This window comes from Anarhichas minor, unplaced genomic scaffold, assembly GCF_050575085.1.
Source record: "Anarhichas minor isolate MPS153535 unplaced genomic scaffold, ASM5057508v1 ptg000010l, whole genome shotgun sequence".
Lineage (NCBI taxonomy): Eukaryota > Metazoa > Chordata > Actinopteri > Perciformes > Anarhichadidae > Anarhichas > Anarhichas minor.
The window spans coordinates 14,218,578-14,243,230 of NW_027466456.1; the positions used below are offsets into that span (position 1 = coordinate 14,218,578).

A 24,653-nucleotide genomic window follows, 5' to 3' on the forward strand; every position below is an offset into this window, starting at 1 on the left:
TGAGACCCTTGGTTAGTAATCCCTGATTGACGCTCGTTAGCTCCCACCTGTTGTCCCAATTACCCAATTAGGACACACCCCTGAATGAAAGTACGAAAAGGGTCGGACCAGGTGTCGTCTCTTCGTCTGTCTCCATGATGAAGAGCTGTCCATGTTGAAACTGGCAGCGTTTCTTTTTAAACTACCGTCTGTAAGCCAATGAAGGCTTTTATCAGAACTCTGAATACTCATGCTCCTCTAAGCGGGAGTGCCTGAAGTTTCCTCTTTTGCGCATGTTTACACAGGCTACTGATCGTATCAATCCCTGTTACACAAACCAGACAAACTTCACAATAAACACTTTATTTTAACCATGAAAAATAGACTGAATATCTCAATATACAATAACAATTTCTGTCATGCAATATTTTCATTACTTTTAATTTATGTCTTCCTCTTGTTTCGAAGATACATTCTTTCGTCTTTTTTTTTTAACACCAGACAGCGGGTGTGTATTTTAATGGCTAAACACAAACAAAATGTAGATCACATACCTCACAAACTGTAACACAGTTTCAAATACATTACTGCACAAAGTACAAAAAGACATTCTGTGGGTTGGTGGGTGGTTAGTGCATGCAGATGTTGTTGCGCAAGCTGATTACAAATGCAGTAAATTCTGTGTCCAAAAACCACCTGCAATTACACACATACTGCATCTGTTTCCATCATTAACCTGCATTATAGTTAGTCACACTGATAGCTTTTATGTGACATCCAAGGTTTCACAGTCCAATGTGCTTTGAGGGAACCAAAACTGTGCAGATTATGAGCCTTTTCTCTCGCGTCTCTCTCTTATCTGTGCGTCTGTTTATTCTCTTTGGACCTCTCTCATCTTTCACGTGAAATGAAGCAGCAGAGGAGTGAATGTGGCCACACATTCACATCCACATCTTTTTTTTAAATGCATCAAATGTATGACCACCTATATGCTGTTTGTATGTATATGTTTGAAGCCACAAGATGGCTACCACCTCTCTTACTCCCTCACACATGCACTGCTTGTACAGGACTGTCCAATGCTCCACTCGCCTAACCTCCTTTGAAAGGGTTCAGATTTCTCAGCAGGATCTCCTGCATCACTTACCGAGTGCAAAGGAGCAGTGTGGCACAGTAGATGTATATAAATGAAGATTGTGACGATTTCTCCCGCAGAACATAATAGCAGCATTGATGAATATCAATTTGCAATCACACATCGGTTGTGGTATTTTTTACATTTTTCAGCTACACACCTCTGAAGGAACATGTGCAAACCCGCTTTGGTAAATGCCAAATCATGACTGATTTAAAGACGCACAGTTTCATTTAAATGCAGTCGGTGTGTGAGTCACAGCTGGGGTTTGCCTTTTTGTGGTTGAGCTTTGAGTTGCCTCATACACGAAGCAGTTCTGAACTGAGGCAGGTAAAGCGGAGGACAGTCTTGCATTGACGCCGACAGCAGCTCGCTCGAGCCCTCAGGGCCGAGCAAAGGGTGCAACTCCACAGAACAGTCCTCTCTGTTCAAAACTACATTTTTGAGCAGCTTGATATTAGGCTCTTCTTCTCTCTGGCCCTCATCTTCCTCGCTTTCCTCATCCTCTGCTGGATAGTCCATTCCTAGATAGCACAAGTCTTTCTCTTCTCTCACCTCCTCTTCTTCATCTTCATGCTCTGATGTTTCAGAAAGCTCCTCCACAGAGTTGTAGGAGCAGGAGCGCCGCGGGTCGTCCATCTCTCCAGCTCGGCAGCTGTCAAGCTCCCACAGGCCGCCGGGGAAAGATCCAGAAATGTCTGAGTTGTTGGCAGAGAAATTGCCCTCATCGCTGGAGCTGCTGCCGCTACCATCCTCCTGCTTAAGATCAGGGAGCAGCACAGTGGCATATATAACTGAAGACTGAGCAGAGCTGTCATTGAGGCCTGGATCGTCTAGCTGTAACTGATCTACTCTTGGGCTTGAACTGACTACAGCACTTAGACTAAGACTAAGAGCTACAGAAGGAGCTCCACCTAGGAGCCCCTCACTATCCATGGCCTGGGCTTGGTTGACCTCAGAATCAGACTCTGGAGGAAGGGAGAGAGATAACACAGTGGCTGGGTCGGGTGTTAGAGACACAAGTGGAACTTGGACTAAAGCTGTAGTCAGAGCTGAGAGATCGATCTTGTCAACGATGGCAACTTGGGAAATATTCTCAGACGGCAGGAGCAGCTGCCAGGCTGCCAGGCCTTCTGGAGGTCGGAACAAGTGGTCAAAGGTGTCAGTCTGGAAAGATGTACAAAAAAAAACCGTTTAGTTTTCAAAATAGCTAAGACGGGGGATGAATTGCATATTTTCTGTTGGGGTAGCATAGCAAACTACTCACACAGTAACAAACAGATGTAGAGAATCATAGATCATACATTTATTTGACTACAGCAATAATAAGTAAATGTGCAGGCATAAATGAGAACACATTTGTATGTATTTATTTATTAAAGTGATAGATAAAAAAACTGAAACTTGCATGGTTTAAAATGTTTGGTCAATCTACAGCATTGCCCTATGGTTAAAACAAGTGCTTTGTGCAAAAGGCCAAGTGTATTGAGTTAAAGGATCAGTTCAACATTTTGGGAAATGCACTTATATGCTTTCTTGCCAAGAGTTACCACTCATATATGCTAAATAGGAAGCTACAGCCAGGCGACTGGTAGCTTAGCTTAGCATCAAGACTGAAAACAGAGGAACAGCAAGTCTGGCTCTAACCAAAAGGTAACAAAGTCTAAACTAAACTAAAGCTAAAACTAACATGTTTTATTGTGTTATTAAAGTGTAAAAACCAGTTCTTGTTCTACGGGGTGTTGTGTGCCGGACTATTTCTTGGTCATGAAAGGCACCTTCCTTGAGTCTTACTGCCACAGTGAGGGAGCCAAGCTCACTGTTTCCAGTCGTTATGTAAAGCTAAGCTAACCTGCTGCTGGCTGCAGCATCATGTGTATCATGTCTATGTTCTCCTCTTACTCTTACAAGAAAGCGAATAACCGGATTTCCCAAACGGACTCCAGGTCTAAACTGAAGGTTGACATGTTGTTCACTTAGATGAATCACATTCAAGAGCGGCAGTGTTTTAAAAACTGCATGTAAACATGTTCATGACAATTTGATATTATTTTTTACCTTTTCGAGGTCCAGTCCTTTGGCCCAGGAGCATTTGTTTGGGTTGGGCACATCCTTCCACACAAACTTTTTCATCCTGGAAAGAAAAGCAGCAGATATTTAGGCTCCATCTCTCTGGCTAAAGACTTTTTTTCCCTCCCTCCCTCCCTCCCTCCCCACATCTCCCTTCTGCTAACATCAAGTGTAATTACACCCTTGTGACCTGTTAAATGTCACACTCCTTAAGTCTATCATGATCAGTGTCTCTGCTCTCTAAATTAGACTGCACCCCAGAGGCTTCCATCATTTATCACTTCTTACAGGTGCCTGGGTCAAACACTAATTTGACGTACACTGATGCAGTATAATTAATAACAGGTACAAGAATAAACATGGAAAACAAATGTAAAGTGCCTTTTGTACGATCTGATTGCCATTGCCACATTAAAACACCCCAAAACGAATTTAATATCACAACTTTTACATGGTGATTATTTTTGTGTGCAGCAAGATTTGTGACTGAACATCAATCTTTATTTTAATTGCGGCAAATGTGTCTTTGGAGAGTTGTCTTTTCACAAAACTGGAGCCTCTTACCGGTTTTGGGAGACGATCAGGGTGACAAACAGGACGATGAAGAGGAAGGAGATGATCATCAGCATCATGTAGGCTGCAGGGTCTCGTCTGGTGGCTGAAACACAAGGAGAAAATACACATCAGACCTATAACTAACAACAAAAGTAAAAGTGCTGGCATTGTGTTATCCTTAAACACTTAAATGTTGAATATGATGCTGTTACAACAGCCAGAAAACTGGTGCATACCTATAGCGTACATTGGCTCCCCCTCTCCATCAGCAAACACTGGGTACAAGTAGAAGCCTGACTGCTCAGAGCCTAAGAAATCACCTGAAATGATGCATTGAAATCATGTTGGCCGAGTTTACTCACTCTTTTATAGTAAAACACACTGTTAACAGATACACTAAGCAATGAATAAATAAAAAGAAGAGACAGAGCAGAGATCACGTCACCTCTCAGATAGATGGGGCAGTCTGTGTAGGGCAGTCTGGCCCATGTTTCCCCACTCCGGCCCTTGTGATCATCAGAGTCCTGTTGCCTCCGTGGAGACCACTGGACCACCATGAACAAAGGGGGAGAGCTGTTGTCCAACAGACTCCAGGACAGAGACACACAGGTGCTGTTGATAACCGACACACTGAATGAATGCACAAAGCGGCCTGCAGAGGAGAAAACAAAAAGAGTGAATGCAATTCTTCCGGGTGACTTCTGCTCTTGTGCTTTAAATTCTGTTACACTTGCATAACAAAGGGAACTCAAAATAAAATGTACTCTCTATGGCTATGCAACTCTACTGGAGGGATGAAACATCTTTCTGCCAAAAAAACATATTCCTATATTTGCTGTTTTGATGATCGTGTTGGAAAGCACTGCAAACGCCTTGTGACCTGAAAGGAAGTATCTAGATTCATGTGTCAATTATTCAATCGATTCAATTATTATCTGAAGGGTTTGTATGCTGTGAGCACCTGTAACTGAACAACGTTTTAGTTTACATCTACCTTTAAACCTGCAGTATTGTTTTGCCCACTTGGTTTGTAACTCATTGTATATTTGCTGTATAAGGCTACTGGTATAATCTAGGATTTCAGCTCATTATCATTTTCATGATCAATTCACCCTGATGTTTTACCAAATTAGTTAATTAGTCGATAAAATATCCAGAAAAGTGAAAAACAAACTGAATAATTAACAATTTTCCCAGAATCCTGGGTGAAATTGTCCAAAAATCAACTGTCCAAAGCAATCTGCAAAAAAGAAGCTGCAGAGAGTCACATTTGCAAAGATGGAATCAATGGATGTTTTGCATTTTTGCAGGATAAATGACATAAATCGTGTTTTTTGTTGACTGACAGATCATGTGTGAATCTCATTCAAAGAGACAACTCAAATTACTAGTTTGTATTTTCATTGGTTTACTGTCCACAAACATACCGTCCTTTCCTTTACTATCTTAGCTATCCTTGAGACTTCAGGCAACATAACAAGAGCCGTAAGATTACTGCAAAATACCGTGTAGAATAGTTATTGAATGATCCTGTAATACTAATGTAATACTGAGAATGTGAGAACATTCAGGAACAAACAGATAAAAACAAAACACGTTTTCATTATTTTCCCTCAACTGGCTGAGAATCCTAGCTCACTCACGTTTGGGATGTCTCTCCAGCGACATGTTGATGTTGTTAGTGGAGCTCCCCAGATTATTGTAGGCCTCCACTGTCACAGTTTGGAGCTCTTGGTCCCACTGAAAACTGTAGGTGGACGCCATGTCGATCTGCTCCCTGATCACAAAGCCACTCGACGCCTGGTACTGGACTCTAAATCCATCTACGCAATAAGAGCGCCCTGATATTTGGAGATGCTGCGCAAAAACAAAATGCAGGAAAGCAAATATTTCTATTATTTTTAGTGATGTCTTCATTACAAGCCTGACAATGTGTATGTTTTTCAGTTTGTGTACCTCAAATAGCAGAGTGACATTAGTCTGGTTTCTGTATGGATCGTCTTGAAGGACTCTCCAGAAATCAGGGCCACGGTCAGGAGCTGAGAGGGAGACCGACAAATTACATCACATTAGCTCTTACACCACTGTGTTTTAGTGGTGGAGGAGATGGTATGATGCGTATCGTATGGGTCGTTTTTCATTAGAGCTAGAATCAGATCGTCAGAAGCGATGTAGAAGGTCACATCAGGCATCTGGCTGCAAGCTGTCGTCTTTAAAGGTCAATGGTATTTGAATTTTTGGGTGAAGGTAATGGTGTTGTACTGTACCTCTGCTGTTCTGAGGTGTGGAGTAGAACGAATCGCTCCATGCGCTCCAATAGCCGGTGCCCTTGGCGTGCATGCAGCGTACTTGTACCATATACACCCGGCACATGTCCGACACTGCGACCTGCATCCACGAAACCCGCACTGGACTCTGGATCTGCAGGCATGACATCTTATTTAGAGCTCATTTTGGATAAAGGAAAATGAATATCTGACCTGTGGAGTACACATTTGTTTCATCCATCTATCCATTTTATCCAAACAAAGTGAAAAATGTATTTCCTCATCTTTCTCTTCATATTAATATTAGCATGTGTGCACTTTCCAAAATCATTTTTCAATCAGAAGACAGGAATATAGTCTCATACTAGCTCGTACCAGATCACGTCAAACTGACCAGTTGAGTCCATGTCAAAGCATCCTGTGATTTAAGGAGATATTAGACTATTTACTAGCCGAGTGCTGTACCTCAGTAACTAATATCAGTTCTAATATGTTTGTTCTTGATAGATAAACATCTTTATTACAGGTAGAATAACATTTTGGCAAAAATAGTTAGATGTTACCCATGTTGCTTTTAAAATAGAATAACTGAATGAACAGGACGTTATCTGTGGTGATCATCGCGTTTCCAATGTACTGGAAGGCATCGTCTATTTACCTCCCACAATAATTGTTATTCCAGTGCCACTTAGCCAAACTTTTAAGAAAAGCCTGTGGTTGGTAAACAATCCAACACACCAGCTCACCTTCCACTCCGGCTGGGCTCTTACAGCGGAGGGCGAGTGGTACCGAATCTGACACTGGAGCCCCTCGACAGGCAGAGACGGAGGGTCCCACGTGACCATCAGGACCCCACTGCTTCGGCTCACTGCCCTCATATTAGTGGGCGTGTGGGGTTTTACTGCAGGGGAAATAGCAAGGAGGAAAAGTGTGAGATTGCCTCATGCAACATGATCATAGATCCAGTAATGAAAAAAAACGGACAAATATTGCTCAACAAGAATCATGTGTCATGACGTTTACACCGTTTAGTTGTTCTGTGATCAACAGCAATCACCACTTTAGCCTTTATATTTAAAGGTTCACTTCAAGCATTACAACTCTTTCCTGTATGAGCGTTTATTATAGCAATGGTTTCCTTTAAAGTTTGATACTATACCAATCATATTGCCTTAAAAACTGCAGTTTGATAAATAAAACTTTCAAAGTTTGCCATTTAGAAATTCCAGATATTCTAGAATATCTCAATTGAACGGGAGGAAATTCATATTCTTTATAGATTTATATATGCTCTTTTCATTTTGAAAACACAAGCAAAATAATGATACCTGCAGTGATATTTCTGTTCTGTTTAGTTGTGATACGCTCCACACATTAATCCATCTAGCTCACCATGATCTATGGGTGACAGGTAGATGGGTTTAGACCTGATGGGGCCCAGCCGGGACGGCATCTCCAGCCACAGCTTGTAGCAGTTCATCCTCAGAGGCTGGATGGTGCAGGTTTCCAGCCTGGGTCGAAGCTGCAGGCAAGCGGGCCCCATCTCCCCCACTTTCTCCCCCGCTCTTTCCCTCTCCTCCATCACATCGCATGGCAGGTCGGCCCACCTGGCATGAGCAATAAATGAAGACCTTACATTTTGCCACATTATTCCTGAAGGTCTTGTTGTTTCCCTTCTATACAATCTGATCAATACAGTTGGAATGCCAATGATACAATGTCAGATGCTGAAGTTGTAAAAAATAGGATAATTCTAGTTCCTGGCAACTTGGGTCACATTTTATAAATTCTTAACATTATTTCCGTTGGTTGTGATAACACTGTAGAAACCAAAATAAGGCAACTTTTGCTGTAATGAAGTAAGACGAGGCCTCTGGGGGCCCACAGCAATAGGCTCGTTCGAGATGAGCCAGTCCTGCGCAGTATCGATCACCGGCGATCGCCGCACAATGCATGTCGTTTAGATTTGTGTCCGACTTGATCACGACTTGCTCTGACGTCATGCACACATGGTCAATGATAAACTCACAATATCGAGGTGGCCGCAGTTTTTAGAGCCAGGCGTGGCAGTTGCTCTCCACCGACTGCATGACACAGGGCATGATGGGAAACGGCTGGCTGTCGCCTGATCAAAGAGCTGACTGGCTCTTATATTTGACAACAAACACCACATTTTGTAGAAAATCTTATTTTTTTGTGTAATTGTAAAATGTAACGCTACATTGTTGGCGATAAGTCTCATGTTGTGCAATGAAGGTTTACTCTAAAAACATACCTTGTGTGATTACTGATAATAAAGCTTATTTATACAACACACATCAAAACACGCAGCAAAGTATTTCACAGGCAGCAATGAAAAGAACAAAGGTCTAACAGGATGCAACTGTTTCTGTGACTTCCTGTTTATTCTTTGAAGGCTGCTGAAAACTGTCCGACTTGACCACAGTTCACTGTTCATTGGTTGCAAAAAAAACAACATGACGACGGCCCTAATCCAAGATGGCGACGGCGTAATCGCCAAACTCGAGGCTTCAAAACAGCAGTCCAAAAACCAACGGGTGACGTCACGATGACTATGTCTGCTTCTTATACAGTATATCTATAGAGAGCATTGATGCAGATCTCCAGATCGCATATCTTTACTGAATCTAGACCGATAACGACAGAGTTTAACTTTTTTCACACTATGAAGGTTAAACTATGCAATTAATCTGTGGTTCACATGACTCCCGGGTCATTGTCTGGCACAACTACAGTCAGTGTGGTCAAAGTTATTCCAGTAAGTCGATCTGTAATGTGTGATGACAACAGTTTTGGGAAAACTTTTCTCTGCAAAATGAGTTTGGGGATTTGTGTAAAAGCTGTACGATCGTCTGACTGCTCGTGTGTCTTGCCCGGTCTTCTAAAACTATGAAAATAATATCTAAATTGTAATAAAATGGAATTATACTTAAAATCACCTGTCACCTCTAAATTGCAAAAGAATCTCACACATCTAAATACACAGTGGTGTATTTTTTTAATTTCTATTTCAAAGACAGCGCATTAGAGCTAAGGAAAGTAGGAAGTACATAGTATTGTTGCTCGAGAGAGAGAGATAAGAAACAAACGTCAACATTCTGTCAGTCCTCATTGTTCTAGTGTTTTTAAAGTGTGGTGACTTTCTATTGCTGTGAGGTCAGATGTCCTGCTGACATTGATTTGTAGCTCATGATGAAATACACTTCCTAGTATCACTTCACACAACTATTTCCAGGGTGTGGTCCCTCAATGTGCTGTCTGGTACACTGTGTGCTGTAACTTCCAGTTTTTCAGCACAGAACTCATAAGGTTTCATGAACCACAGATTGCACAAACGTCCAAATAGACGACACTAAAATAAGACGACTGATGTCAAATTGCTGCTTTACCTGGATCTGAATTCGGGTTTAGTCCACTGTGTGTTCTTCCAGCTGCAGTCCATAGCATCGATATCACCGTTGGTTACACAGTTTATATTGATGGAGACTCCTGAAACACGCACAGAGAATCACTCATGTTTAGGCCAAAAGACAAACTTCACCAGAACTAGCCTCTGTGCTCTGGGATGATTTTGGTTCACATTATTGTGCTGTCACATGTCCCCACTCTCTTTTCTGTCTTGTCCACTGTGCCAAAAAGGGACTTTAAAACATCAGAGGTGAAATGTTGAAGTTTAACTTTCACAGCAGAAAAAGCTCATCCGTGTCTTAATGAATGTCGTATTTCAGTCTGTAATATTTAACTTTGCTGGTGCAACAAAGCTCACCTTCTGCAAAGATCTGGCTGTATGGGATGGTCCACTCCTGAGTGCACCGCAGCAGGTCATACATCCGAGTCTCCGAAGGACGTACTGTGATCTGGCTGACCTGTTTTGGTAAAGATTAATTACATGGATTGTACTTTCCTAAAAAAGTAAGTCATTAAAACTTGGTGGAAATGTTCCCAGCAGGGACAGTTTTTTTTTCTTTTTTCTTACCCACTGGTTGACTGGGTGGTACTGACTGCGATGAAGCGGCTGTTGAAAGTTGAGCATCCACATAGCCGTGCTGGCGTTGATGCTGTGGTCGTTGAACACACAATACACTGTTACGTTCTCCCCTGGTCGCGCCACCACTTTCTCAGGGATGTAGCTCACCGCTGCACACACACACACAAACAAACATAAAATATATCATTTTTATAACTTCTCCTTTTATAACTTGTATATATCTCAATACGTTTTTTTATTTTTAGATATAAAACGAAAATGTCAAAAGTAACAAAGGAGAATAGAACAAAGCCCCTCAGGTGAACAAACGTCTAACTCAATCCCATTCACCCACAGTTTCTGTGTAGACGTTTTTACAAAAGAACAAAAACTTTTTCAGGGATTTTGAAATCCCTCAGTTGCAGCCAACCAAAACATCTGCGTGGAGTCAAAAGAAAAGTGACTCATCAGCAAAATAGGTGAAGAGCTCAACAAAAGAAAACTTTCAAATCAATTTAAAAAAAAACTCATGTCACATGTTTCATGATTGTTCAAATGTATTTTACTGCAGATACTCATTTCATTTGTAACAAAGTGAAGTTTTCCGTTTTGGTGAGATGACTCAGAGCTGCTGAGTCATCTCACAAAGTTTTAACACCATGACACACAGACAGTTTACTCGAGCAATATTAAGTAGAAGAGCAACACATACACACGCATTTGTGTACACGAAATAGAAGCAGGCATGCACAGAGACGCCTAATGACAAAACTAAGCACTGCCAGATATCGGACTTGTGTTGTTTACAGCCCTCAGGCTAATGTTCACATTTTAATTAGCAGTCTTGTGTTGCAGAACACACACTAACAACCAGCAAACAAGAGCTTTTCATAGTCTCTGATTAAAAGGATCATTTATATTTGCAAACAATTCTCTGTCTCATTTCTCAACTCTCAGTTTCAGCCTCATGTTCAGCACTTTGAACGGATTTGCTGCTTGTGACATTTTCCTGTTTTTAAGTTATACTTTACGTTATGTTATTTGTAGCTGGTCACTAGCATTGAGAACGGCCTCTGGCTCTGAGTCTATTGACGTTGAGCCCACTGGGAATGACGTCTTCATAGCTAATGAGCTGGACTCATTTTAATAGTTCAGCATTGACATAAATCTACCTGAGAAATAATTGAGGTCAATCTACCACAGTCACTGATGAGTGTTGAATTGCAGCCATCCTCACAGGGTTAAAATGTTAGCTAGCCAGGTTTGTTGCAAAAGGGTGAAATGAATGTAATCTCACTCAAGCCATTAAATACACAAATTACCTTTAAATTCAGTTCAGCTGTTGTGGGTCTGAAACAACACTGTTACACTATCAAGTTTCATAACATCAGCAGTTAGTTTCTATCAGCTGTGACACTGTATGGCTGGTATTGTCTGTGTTTTTCATCATGGCAGGAACTACCAAAGAAGCAGTTTGGAGTTCTTTGCCAGGTGTCTGTGGACAGATTTTGATACAGCGATACCGTCACCCGCCAGGAAATTAACCCAGTCGAGTGACTGATGTCGCCATCTATTGAGCCACTAGCGCGGGTGAAAAACATAACTGCTATGTCAGTTAGTTCCTGCTCATTTCAATGAAGGCTATGCTGTTCTTCCAAGAATCACCAGGGAGTCATTGAACTCCAGTGACACATTTATATTAGAAGGGAAAACAGCTGCAAAAGCATTCCAGTGTGAGTAAAAAGAACACCATCTTGTATTTCTTTTGCATTGCTCAGTGATTTTCTGTCTCTATGCAAACATTCGGAAAGTGAACGGTTCTTACTGTCCAGGTAGATGTGGTGAGGTTCACTCCAGTCGCTCCACACTGGAGGCTGGTCCAGGCCGGAGCAGCGAACCTGGATGGTGTGGTTCAGTTTGGGCTTCAGCTCCAGAGACAACCTGGGCTCTGCAGGTGCAGACACCACCTGGACACAGCAGAGAGGGGATCAACAAACACAGAAGCACATACACACACACACCAAACTGACTCAAGGATAGTTGGGCGTGTTAACATGTGAGAACCATGATTAAGAGTTGCCATATTTCTTTTATCCACCTATAGGAGTCATAAACAGAAGGTCTAAAATCCCACTCCTGGATGAATCATGGAGTTTGTGATCCACTGCTGAACGCTGAGTGCACTGTTGAATGCTAAGTACGCTGTATGAGGCTATATAAACGGCAATTGACTGTGAGCAAGTCGCACTGAGTCAACACAGTGTCTTGTCAGTGGAAATTTGTGCTGCAAAAATGTGTGACTCACTCCAGCTTCAGACTAACTTGTGTAGGTTTCTCTATTACATCATCACTACCAATGTACTTTAAGTTCTTTAACACCTGGAAGCATCACTTCTCTGTTTGAAACATTTTGCACCGGATGTCGAGACTTTTTTTTGCAATCTGCACATAATATTTCCTGTTTGAAACCAAATGAAAGCATGAAGCTCATCACCAAGGCATCAGCTTTTTTCAAGGGTCAAGGGTTAATAAATTGTTACTCATGGCTATAGATGCTTTTATAGATTAACTATAAACCGTTATTAATTACTTAACATTTATAGCTGCAGACTAGACAGCCAAGAGCATTTATTAATGGATTATTAACCTGTACAGTATAACAGCATATTTACAAAATGGAAAAGGATAAACACCAGCCTAAGCTCTTTTTACATCCTGTGAACCCAAATGTTCTTATTAATAGCTTATAACTCATCTATAACAACCAATAAAGTCATTAATTACAGTTTACAAATCCTATATAAAAGGTTCCTTATCATGAAATGGTCAATGTTTTCAGATCACATGACTCCCAGTGGGTGCAGTGGCAAACTCTTACAAGGTATCACATCGTATGTATTATTATATCAATGCTTCGTGTTACCTGCCATGCTGGATGAGCGGTGTTGGGAGAGTGTCGGACTTCGTATCTCAGCGGACCGATATCAGAGTCTGGAAGGTCGTCCCATTGTAAGATCAGTTCAGCTTCAATGGTCTGAATATGTGACAGGTTGACTGGAGGACTCGGTTTCACTGTGGAAAAAGAAGAGATCGTCTCTAAAACAGAAGCACGCGTTTACAGTCACAGCAGAATATACCGTTAATCATATTGCCACTTTGATCCTAGTTTAATATCAATTCACATTTTATCAACGGTTGCTAAATCCAATGGATCGTTACAATAACTGCATGAAATTAAAGGATCATTATTGCCATGTGGCGTATAAAAGTACAATATCAGAGTTTGCATCTGGAAGAGATTTAAAGCTCCACTGTGTAGCCGTAAGGTCACCTGTTATTGCAGTGGTTATTAACTAAAATATGACATAAAAGAACCGTATGTATGTAAAGATGCAGTTTGCTGTAATTGCTCTTACCTTCATGCAACAAAGATCATTAATCATGTAATCCTCATGTCAGGTTTATCAATATTAAATGAATGAATAAATCACATCTTGAGTTAATAAAAAATATTGACAAAATATGATTTTCGGTCTTAACGATAAAGCTTACACACTTAAATGGCAGTGAATGGATTTTTAATAAAAGCATGTAGCTGGGAATTTTGATTATCCCATGATTCATCTGTGCTGTATTATTGAGTTTAATATTTAGACTGAATTACGATTTCAGGTGGATTTCAGAGGAGTGCCTTATATTTACTTCACTTCACTAAAGTCATATCGTCTCAATTACAACACATACAGAAAGAGATAATTGAATCTAATAAAACCACAAAGATGTCTACAGGGAGAGAAGTGATTACTTTATGAGCAATAGCTCAACACTATATTTTACAGACTGCTCCCACACAGACTGGCTTTCTTTTTCTTCTGAAGGGCTAATTTCAACATGTAACCGGATGAGATTAAAAAAATGAATTTTGTTACGTTATCAGGTGCCATTCAACTGAAAAGTTCTCAATGTTGGTTCATCGTATAGGTGACATTTTTTACAGTCATACCCTAATCTGAATACAGTGTTCAGCGATTGTTTCTTTGGCTACAGAGCAAACAAGAACTGTTAATAGCTAATTAAGCATGACTTTTCGCTTTGAAGCTGGATGTTTTACTGACGCAAAACAAAGCATGAGACAAACAAATTCTTTTCATACCAGGCCGGTCAGGAATCCTGAGGAGAACAGGCGGAGCGATGGCGTAGGAGATGCTGATGGTTACCACAGTGACAAAGTTTGTCGCAGCGCCAAGAGCGAGTGAACACATGAAGGAATCCTTCGCTTCACAGACAACGGGATTATCAGGTGCAGTATTCCCATCCTTCACCTCTGTGTCGTCTTTCTGTGAACTAAGCAACAGATAGGAAACATACTTAAGTCCCTCTGTTATCTCAGTGCAAAGTATAATATCTGAATTTAAAACATGTGATCAGAACTAAATATCAATACATGTCCAAAATGATGTGACATTATTTTCATTAGCTTGGACGAGAAGTCTTTGAACATAGTATACACTATAATTCCATGACAACTGGGGAACTTCATCTACTGATGGAGATTGTGTGACACGATTCAATCAGAGTTAACACATATATATAGTACGTAACCCCCCACTGAGCTGTTGGGAAAGGTTCAGATTAGACTAAAGCACATACACACACAAAATAATAAAAGGGTGACGTTTAATACTCACAACAGCCGCTGTAGACTAACTGCCATAGGACCAGCATCCACCATGGTTGATGGTGGAAAAAGAGACTGAAGGTCACATGTTAAATTTTCCCAGGTTTCATCAATTCTGCACAGTATGTCCAAACAGGTGCCTGACAAGAAATCAGAAAAGCATGTTAGCGGCATGATCAGCGCCATCTCCCCGTTCCATTTACATCAGTGTGACCTTCAAATAAAGGCTTCTCAGAAAACGGCCTAGCTTCGTATTCTGAGAAGAGGGAAATATTAAAGTTGCATGCGGGAACACAGTAATGAAGGGGGAAAAGTACTTTAGATTTCAAGTAATCGAAATAAGATTGGAAATTTCTTACTTGTGTGACAAGAATAGTCAACAGCCTCAGCAGCTTTGTGAGGCTGTTGTTATAGGCACGGCTGTGCTTTGAGTTAAATGCCAACATCAGCATGCTAGCATGCTCCCAATAACAATGCTAACATGTTAATGTTTAGCAGGTATAATGTTTAACCATGTTCATCTTAATTTAGCATGTTTGGTCATTAGCACTAAACACAAAAAGAAAGCTAAGGATGGTGGTGGGGACAAATTAGTGTCTGTTCCAACGCTGCCAGAGTGCAGATGTTTTACCGTAGGAAACAAGAGACAAAGTAAACAAACTTGCACTTCAGCCTACATGTGCTGGCCGTGCTGTTAGAGTTAATAAAGCGTAAAGTCCACACCAGCATCTAACCAGATCCAAGTGACAAATGCTGCTCCATTTACACAATGTTTAATGTGCTGCAGCTAAACAGCTGATTAGCCATACGGCCTGCAAACTCACGTTAGCAGTGCATCGTTCCACTTGTTCAGTGTGTGAGGCACCGTACAAGACCTATGTTCATGTTCCTGTCAAGAAGGAAACTTTACCAGGTAAGCTAATGTATCAACTGGCTATTCAAATATGAAATTCCTTTCAGTTGGAAAATATTCACAACCACCTACTACATGCCTGCCAAATTAATTTCACAAAAAAAAGGTATAGATATTGCTGTATACATAAAGGTGAAAGTTTAGTATTTATGTCAGACATTTTTGACTTATTATCTACAACAGGAGTGGTCCTGGCTACGTAGTGTATACTCAAGAGGGTTTTTTGTTCAATCTCAACCTGTCTTGAAGGCATTTTTGATGCTGAAAGCAACAAAAATAAGTGTGACTAACAAGCAAACAGGAATGAGCAAAACAATGAGTGACTTTGGAGCTGAATCACACTTTCTGACTGTCATAAGACAGTCAGGGGGCACAGCTTCTGTCTTCTCCATCAAATCGTCATCACTAAGACATAAAGCTGGAAGGTCTTCGCTAACCACCAGTGAGTCAAAGGAATCACAGCGCCTCGCAGATCGATGAAAACAACACTGTGCATGTCAAACAAATCCTCCTCACCTCCCTCATGTCTCAATATCGCCTCACCTCCGTCTTAACCGCAGCACTGACAATATCAAGAGAGCATTGTATAATTATGACTCACTTGAACTGGCCCCACATTTGCTCTTTAAACTCAAGACCTTCGTACTCTCTCTTCTTGCTAGAAAACAGTGGTGCTGAACAATTTCCTGGATAAGTAGAAAAGGTAAGAAACAGCTGGTTTGATTCTGTTGTGCTGATAAATGTGAATCCTTGTGAGCCAGACTATCTTGTGAATTGCCAGCACAAGACCCACCCTGATGGGAGGAGGGATGCCAGCTGAAAATTCATTAAATGAGCCTGTCAGGATGATCTTTAGAGGCCTCTCTGTCAGTGACAGGTGACGACACTGCAGGAAGACTCACGAGGCTCTGTCACGCTGACCCCGCTGTTTGTTCTGATGAGCAGCAGCCGCATCATACAGCCACCCTGTTGCTGCTTGAGATCACTGTGTATTAAATGTCTTCTTGTAAACAGACAGTTACGCTCATGTTCCCCCATACAGCTAGCGAGGTCTGTCCTGTACATCTTGTCTGAAGTAAAGTATGGAGTAGCGGCAAACTGTCAGTGTGCTAGCACAAACTCAGCAGGGACCCAATCATCAAAACATTGGTTTGTGGCGTCACTAGCGTTGAAAACAAGACTCTTTGAATCTAAAAGCAAAATGTTTTGAAGCTTTGGTACAAGTTGGTCTTACTAACCTGCAACCTCAATGTTTACTATTAAAAACAATTTAAAGCCACTTTAATAATTGTCTTCTTACGTGTAACACTGATGAAAGTGAACAAAGCCCTGGAATAAAACACTGGAGGCACCACACTGCATGCGATTTGAGATAATTGCCAGATATTTCGGCTAACGAGGTGCAAAAATAATTGAGAGTAGCCTCAGTGGTATTTCATAATAGAATGAATGAATCTCTTTTTTTAAGAAACATTTTAGATACCGGTGTCTAATCAACTCTTACCGCCAGAGGACTCATGAGGATGTGATTCGTTTGTCGAGCCCCTGAAGCTGCAGAGGGGATAGCGTGGGAGGTTTGATTCAGAGCGGTTTGTCTCCGGTGCGTGTGTGTCGTCTCCCTCTGCAGTGAGGTGGGCTGAAGGTGAGTCACAGCACAGCTCATCCTGCCATGGGAGGTCCAGGGCACCTGGATGGAGAGAGGCTCCCTCCTCAGGCTCCAAACACTGAGCACCTGCTCAAGAGAGGCAAGAAAGTTAACTCGGGATAGAAACTAAATCAATGTTCACAGTTTTTTTATATATTTAAATTTATTTTATTTTCTGCATGAGACACGTCAAATTAAAATATTTTTTATATATATTTTTTTATCTATCAATATGGTGTTTTTTATTTTTTATTTCACATTGAAACAACTGGCTGCTGCATTGTATCGACTGTGAATAACATAATATCCTATAGTGTCCTCCTACAATATATCCTACTTATAAGTTCCTTCCAATAACTATTTTTGAACTGAACCTTTCTAAGGTAAGTTTATCTGTTTACTTTACTCCAAACGTGAATCGGCTGTACATTTTTTAAGAGAGAAAACTGGTACTACTGAACTGTTTGCGTTGGAGTTTTAACTCACCATGAGAGAGCAGGAGGATATGCATCAGGACCGTCAACATTACAGACCGAACCCTGTAGAGATACAGAGAGGGGATAAGTAAAGGATTGACAGAGAGAAGGAAAAACCTTGATTGTGCAGCGGTAAAAAAACAAACAAAAAAAAACGTAGTAATATAGATGGTGAGAGATAAGAGACACGGGTGAAGACATGAATTGAGTGAGATAGGTATCAGGGATAGTAGAAGTTGATTTAATGTTGCTGCATAAACACAAAGCAGGTGTAAATGAGGTACTAAAAGTTGAAGTTGTAAGAGTGTGAAAATTGAACAGATATGATCTCTTCAGCGTTCCAGCAAATACGCCCTGTGTCGCGTTTGGATTTTGCTGGGCATGGGAGTCATCTCTACAGGTTATGCATGACATAAAAGGCTTTCAACAGTCCATGCTTAATAAGCAAGAATGATGGATAACGATCTCAAAATCTGATTACAATAGAACCAGTATCATGGGAGAGCAGTTGGAGGTGTATGTGCGCAACTGTGAACAACCCAGTTCCAAGAACAGTTGAAGAACTGGTGGACCGACTTCTCATTCTCATAATGACTCATTAGGCAAAAAGTCTGCGCTGTGTCTCTACCGGTACACAGTACTGTCCCAGTACAGTGTCATGTCTACTTCAGGCTGGTACCTTTTTCATCCTAAAGCACGGGTTCCCTTTTCACCACCACATCCCTGTGGAACGAGCTCCTTTACCCTTTCATCGACACCAAATGGGCTCATTTGGATTGATTTTAAACTGGATGTTATTTTGTACTATTAATTACATACAAATGGATATCGATTATATACAGCACATTAGGCTACGTCTCTTTTTTTCAGGAGGTTTTATTGTTCATTGTGTGACGATCCCTGCCTTTCTCTGCCAATCGCTTATTGTTATGAGGATTTACAGATAACTGGTGGCAGGGGATCATTAGGGCCAACTGGGAACACCTGGGCCCAGTGTTCGTTACGTTACATTAACGCACATATTTTGGACATTTTGTATTATCATCTCTACACAATACTTCTCATATTGGCTCAGCACTGTACTTTGAACTATTCACAGTCCTGTACAAAACTGTACACCTCTTGTTTCTAACTATGTTTATTATGCAAGGCAAATTCCTGGTTAGCAATAATCCTGATTCTGATTTGTAAATGATGCGTTTCATCTGATCACAATGCAAGATATCATGAAATGCAATGCATTGCATTTGTGGATTCATTATCATAAGCTAGCAGTCATGACCAACTTCATTTTTTAAAGTTGGATAACATTCACAGAGACCACCTTTATAAAATACTGCAAACTTACATTGTAGTGGTCAAAAGCATGGGCTTTGCCTAGCTGGGCTTTAGGTTAAGGAGGGAAAGAGTTTTTCATGGATCTGAAGCAGTGCTGCAAGCAATTCTATTTTGACTCCAGCAGGATTGAAGATCGGTGATGTGATTCAAATAATTATTTGCAAGGGTAGAACCAAAAGTATTGCAAAAGGCAATGTGGCCCTCTCAGACCCATCCTGTTTCAGAGGCAGATCTCTCACTGATAGGAGCACCTCCCGCTCTCCCTCCATTACTGTCTGTAACAGCTCTGCACACAGAAACACGACTCAAACGCAGGACTGAGAGCGAGCGCAGCTGAAAACAGTCAATAGTTTAGAAGGTTAGGACAGAGTTTGGCATCAGGTTATCATTCGGTGGGGACAAACAAAAAAGACAAGCAAAACCGGGAGCAGGCAGGTGAGACTGGGTTGTGCATTAGATGATCTGGTTAAAGACTGGAGAAAGAGGGTTAGATATGCAGGGAAGCAAATGAGTGACTGGGTATGTGGAAACACACTGAAAGTCACTATTGGGCAGGTGGATAATGGCAGGTAGAGGGTAATGGCTGTAAAAACAGGAAAACAAGCAACGATGAGTAATCAGAGGTCGGCATTGAGACACTGTCACTGATGAAATACTCCAGAGCTGTAATTTACTCATGAAAGCATATTCTGACACAAAGCAGAAGGAAGGACATTATTTAATCTCAAAGTTCTCATCATATGACCTTAGAACGACAACCGCACAGTTAGAAAACATGATGCTACAGTTTTCTCCTTCAACCTTCCGTTCTCTCTACACACATTTTCCCATAAAAGGAAAAACCTGTTCCTACAGAACACAGCCGTCATCACCACCAGGTGTTCAAAACAAATCCTCTGGCATTTTGACAAAAACAACAACCCCATTGTCATGTACATGTTAGACGGAAAGAAGCAGCATCTTGAATATTTTATTAGCGCAAAAAAATTCAGCCTCTGTTCTATCCAAACCAATGCTTTATTAATATAAGATAAGCCGTTATGGATCCCCAGAGGGAAGATTTGGGAAGGACACTGCATAAAATGCCCTATCACATATGTGATTATATACCATGATATCAACATGAACTGCTCATGGATAAAATAATCAGATAGAAATATAAATTTTCCATAAATTCAATACCTGACAAATCATGGTGCGTTGTCACATTGATGCCAAAAACAAATTCAAACATTGCCAGGAATGAAATCAATTGATCTGCTCCACCGACTACACAGGTTTAATCTAATCAGAGGTATGACTTGGATAACTGTCACAGTATAAACAGTAACAAATTCATATCATGCCTAAGTATTTATCATCATATCACCCAAGCTTAGTGAGGACCATCAAAATGTCAAAGCCAAAAGCAATGCGCCTCAAAAGTTACAAAAAAGTCACACGTTTACATCCACTGTCTTATCATCACAATGTGGTTCGGTTGGGATTAGGATAAGAGTGTTTTGTTGCTAGTGCATAATAATAATAATAATAATCATGACACAACTTATTGATATACGAATACTGAACTAGCTCCTTACTGTAATTAAGTGCCCTGAGTAAGCCAATGATGCTCCAAAGACCTGAGGCGGGATGAATGAACAAGAAAGCAGAAGAAAGGGATGGATGAAGTCCATGCATATTGTAAACATTTGGGACAGCAGCCAAACATTCAATAACATACTAGTCAGTAGCCCCTGTCATAAAATGTATAAATACGTTGTTATTTTATTTTTAAAGTAACTATTTGCTGTGCTATAAATGCACCTCTGTTGTTCAGTTTTGCTGCTGTTTCCTCGCTTTCCTTGGAAACAATCTGGCCGGAACAAGATAACCATCTGAAACTATTTTCCACATGCACAAAGGGAAGCTCTGCCCTTCATCTCCAGGGAATTTAGTTGGCCAACATGTCTGACTCACTCCCAGCAAGTATCAAGATGATCTGACGCGTCGGGGCTTGTTTACCCCATCTGGCGGCGGCAGCAGCATATTTTAGGTTATCAGAAGTTGTTTCTCTTTTCTATTCCTGAAACAAGTTTCCCATGAAAAGAAAAGTGAATTAAGAACAAGAGAAAAGTATGAGAACGCACCGAATAGTTCTCAATGGAAGAGAATCAAAGATCGCATGAAAATATAACTTAATGTGAACTATCTATCGATCGATCTATCTATCTAAGTCCGTCTGTAAAGTGCATCCTCAGTGGACCCTAAATACGCAGAAATGACAGGAAAAACAAGTCAACATCAGAGTTGAAAATCATTCCAGCTGTCAGTTTGACAGACACGTTTTTAAGGTTTTAATTAAAAGGTTGGCAGCCCGACCACAAACACCTCATGTGTGATTATGAGAAAGTGAGAATTAGTAGGCTAATATCGTGTCCTTACATTGCTGTGTCCCCTGGCAGTTTATTCTGTGTCCTCCTGGTTCTCTTCTGTCCCACTCAGTTCATCCAGTGGTGAGTTTAAATCCTCGGTGAGGAAGTTCTGTGCGCCTCAGTCAGAGTCCAGTGTCCATGTTTGAGTCTGAGACCAACCACTAAAATTATGAAGATTTCCCCAAACAGAATCGTTTTCCCTCACAAACACACGCACACACGCACGCACACACACACGCTGCTACTGTTTGCTTGACGTAGCGACCGACTGAGAGGAGGGAGAGGCTTCCACACGCACAACAGCGTACTGCCCACCGGGATGCGTTCAGGAACACCTCCGGAAATCCTAACACTTTTGATGACAAGTAGGCCTATACAGTAGTGGCTTGTTTTGTTTTTAGCTGTAGCCCAAAAGTGTGATCCCGACGCATGCCAGATTTCTCTATGGACCTCTTGATTTATGATTCTCAAGCAGCATTTATTCAATTTTTTACAAATAAGTGAGTTTGCAGCTGTGCACATGAATCTGTCGTGGTCATTCTGCTGCTAATGAATGAGTAAATATAACAATCTGTGAGGTGTAAATTAGTCTGCATGGTTTGAAATGTCATTTCCTTGATTTTTATTTTGGTGTTTATCATTCCCGTGGCGTAAGACAGAGCTTGAAAAAGGTCATCTTACAGACAGGCACTCTCCAAAAATTACAAATGTTCCTAAAGGGCAAATCACGTGTTGGAAAATAAAAATAAAAAGTTCTTTACTTATCTTTGTAGTCTATCATCGTAGAGATGGATTTGCCATCAGCTGTATGTGATGATAAGCAGACTGCTGGTAACATGACGACCAACATGATACTAAATGCTTTAAGCTCCCCAACATCTCTTGCTTCCTCTGGATAGCCTACCACAGACCCCTGGGGACTACACTCCAGCCTCACAGATGTTCCACATCATGTCAGTCAAACATGGCTTGTACTCGTATGAAACAGGAGTCAACAGATTGGAGTGAAATGGAGCAAGCACAGGTGCAAAAAGTCTAGTGGATTAGTGATGTCATGCAGGCTTCTGCTGACACTCTACTTCTGTGTTATTTTTTTTTAAATCCTCCTGAAAAGCCCACTGTTTAGGTCGTGGAAAGAAAGTCTCCATCCAGACAAGAATCCTCGGCCAAACCACTAAGTCAACCGACTTTTCCAAATGCAAACAGACATTTCAGTCAATCTGTTATTTGAATGGAAAGTATGTCTGTGTCACTATTAACTATACAGGGAACTCCACATAGAAGAGTGAAGAGTGAATTATTTAGTTGTCTTAGAGATGTGGCCTGATATTTGTGTGTCATGTTTATACATTCACAAAACCTCCATGGCACACCAGTTGAAAATACAAGATGTACTTTATTACAGTAATGCTGCTTGGTGTCCATATATTTCTCTGATTTTGTCCTCCAGATGATAGCTTATATTTGTAGATGCTGAGTATACAGTCATACAGGTACGGAGAAAATTGAATTTTAAATGGCTCATGTCAATGGAATACACAGGTGCTCACTGTGCTTACAGCTTATCAGTGTTTCCCACTGGCTTAACGTGAGTTTGTGGTGCAAAGAGGAAAAATAATTGCGTCGACAAATGCTTGTTTACCAGTCTTACAGTTTTTCTCATGGTCTACCAGCTCTCTTTCTTCTCTCACAATCAATACAAAAACCTTCAATGAATGTTCCCAACACATCTGCCTGCTTTGTCAAAAGCTGTCTGAGTGGCTGTACACAGAACTGGAGTCTGCAAAAAAGAATCACTCTAACATATGTGATAAATAAGGAGATTGATAAATGTTTAATTTCAGAGTTCAGAGTTTTTTTGGGGGGGGGGGGATTATGACCTGCCCAAGGTAATCCTTGAGACACTGAATGTACTCAGTACATTTTCCTCACAAGTGCAGTACTGTAGTACTATTGAGTATGTAATCACTATATTGTTGGGATAATACCCCAGTCCCACGTAGTTGACCATATATTTTAGGGCTATACTTAAATTCAGGGTCAAAGTTTGGGTAAGTTTCCAGAGAATAATGCAATACGTTACGGGGACCTCACAAGTAGTACAGGGTGTGTGTGTGTGTGTGTGTATGTGTGTGTGTGTGACAAAGTGAGAAACTGCCTGCAGTCACTATTAAACTTCATGACGTAGAAAGGATGCGTCATTGTGTGCTTGCATAAAGTTGCGCATGCAAAGAGGAGGAGGTTCTTTTGTAAATGGATTTCCTTGATCTGTGACACGATGGAGGATATGATCACTTTACTTTCATAGCCCCCTGATCTTTATGGAGATGGATTTTGTTCATTATTAAGAGCAGCCTGGAATTGGAGTGTCACTGAATGCTGCAGTGAGTGGGATTTGAAGCATCTGGTTTCACCCACATCCAAAATCCCTCCAGAGGAGCAGAGAGCGTTAATAAAGAAGAAAGCAGATGAAAGAGATGATTTTGTTCTGCTGTCAAACAGCTATTTGTTACTTTAGACAATTACAGTCATGTTATTGTTAGATGACGTCTGATTGCAAACATATGCCAATGTCAGCTGCTTTCAGCAAACTGTGTGAATAAGAAAACTGGCACTGATGACAGAATGACACCTGATTTATGATTTAAAAAAATATATATATTAAAAAAACAAAACCTGATTTGAACCTGATGAAAAATAATTTTTATGAGTCATTTTGTGATAGTGGAATATCATGCAGACGAACTTATTCAAGTCTTATTCAAACTTACTGCCGAGATTACTCATGAAGTCAAATTACTTTGGTTCTAGAAAAAAAACATGAGAAAAAACAAACATGCGGCCAAAGCTATGAGGTTATTCCTGCAAACATGGACCCCTAAGAAATGTAATCTGCCCGTCATTCCTGCTTTTGGGAATCTTTTCCATTACTTCACAGCACAGCATTAAAGTGATACATAACCATATGATTCACAACCTGCTGCACATGATATAAAATTTGGTTAAAACAAAAGGTTCCACTGATCAGATAGGGATCTGAAAGAGAGCGTGTGCAGGAGAAACACACCCCCACACACTGCAGCAGCCTCACCCACAGAATGCATTCAAAATGAGATGACATCATTCCCTCCAATGACATCATCTCAACCTGTGTGCAGGAATGACATCATCCTCATGTGAAGATGTTTGTGTGGT

At 40.8% G+C, this 24,653-nt stretch overlaps 1 protein-coding gene across 1 annotated transcript; it reads right to left on the bottom strand.

Moving 5' to 3' along the window:
- Positions 1-326: 326 nt before the first annotated feature.
- On the bottom strand, positions 327-21,705 carry lepr (leptin receptor). The gene is made up of 20 exons (XM_076088324.1): positions 21,469-21,705; positions 17,717-17,769; positions 17,090-17,317; positions 14,683-14,812; positions 14,148-14,338; positions 12,918-13,066; positions 11,820-11,961; positions 10,004-10,164; positions 9,794-9,893; positions 9,417-9,516; positions 7,399-7,613; positions 6,753-6,907; positions 6,007-6,160; positions 5,696-5,778; positions 5,383-5,596; positions 4,185-4,391; positions 3,976-4,059; positions 3,749-3,842; positions 3,173-3,248; positions 327-2,281 (listed from the first exon to the last, which is right to left on the bottom strand). Coding segments are annotated over exons 1-20 (3,450 nt in total). The 5' UTR covers positions 21,471-21,705; the 3' UTR covers positions 327-1,369.
- Between the last annotated feature and the right edge of the window lie 2,948 nt (positions 21,706-24,653).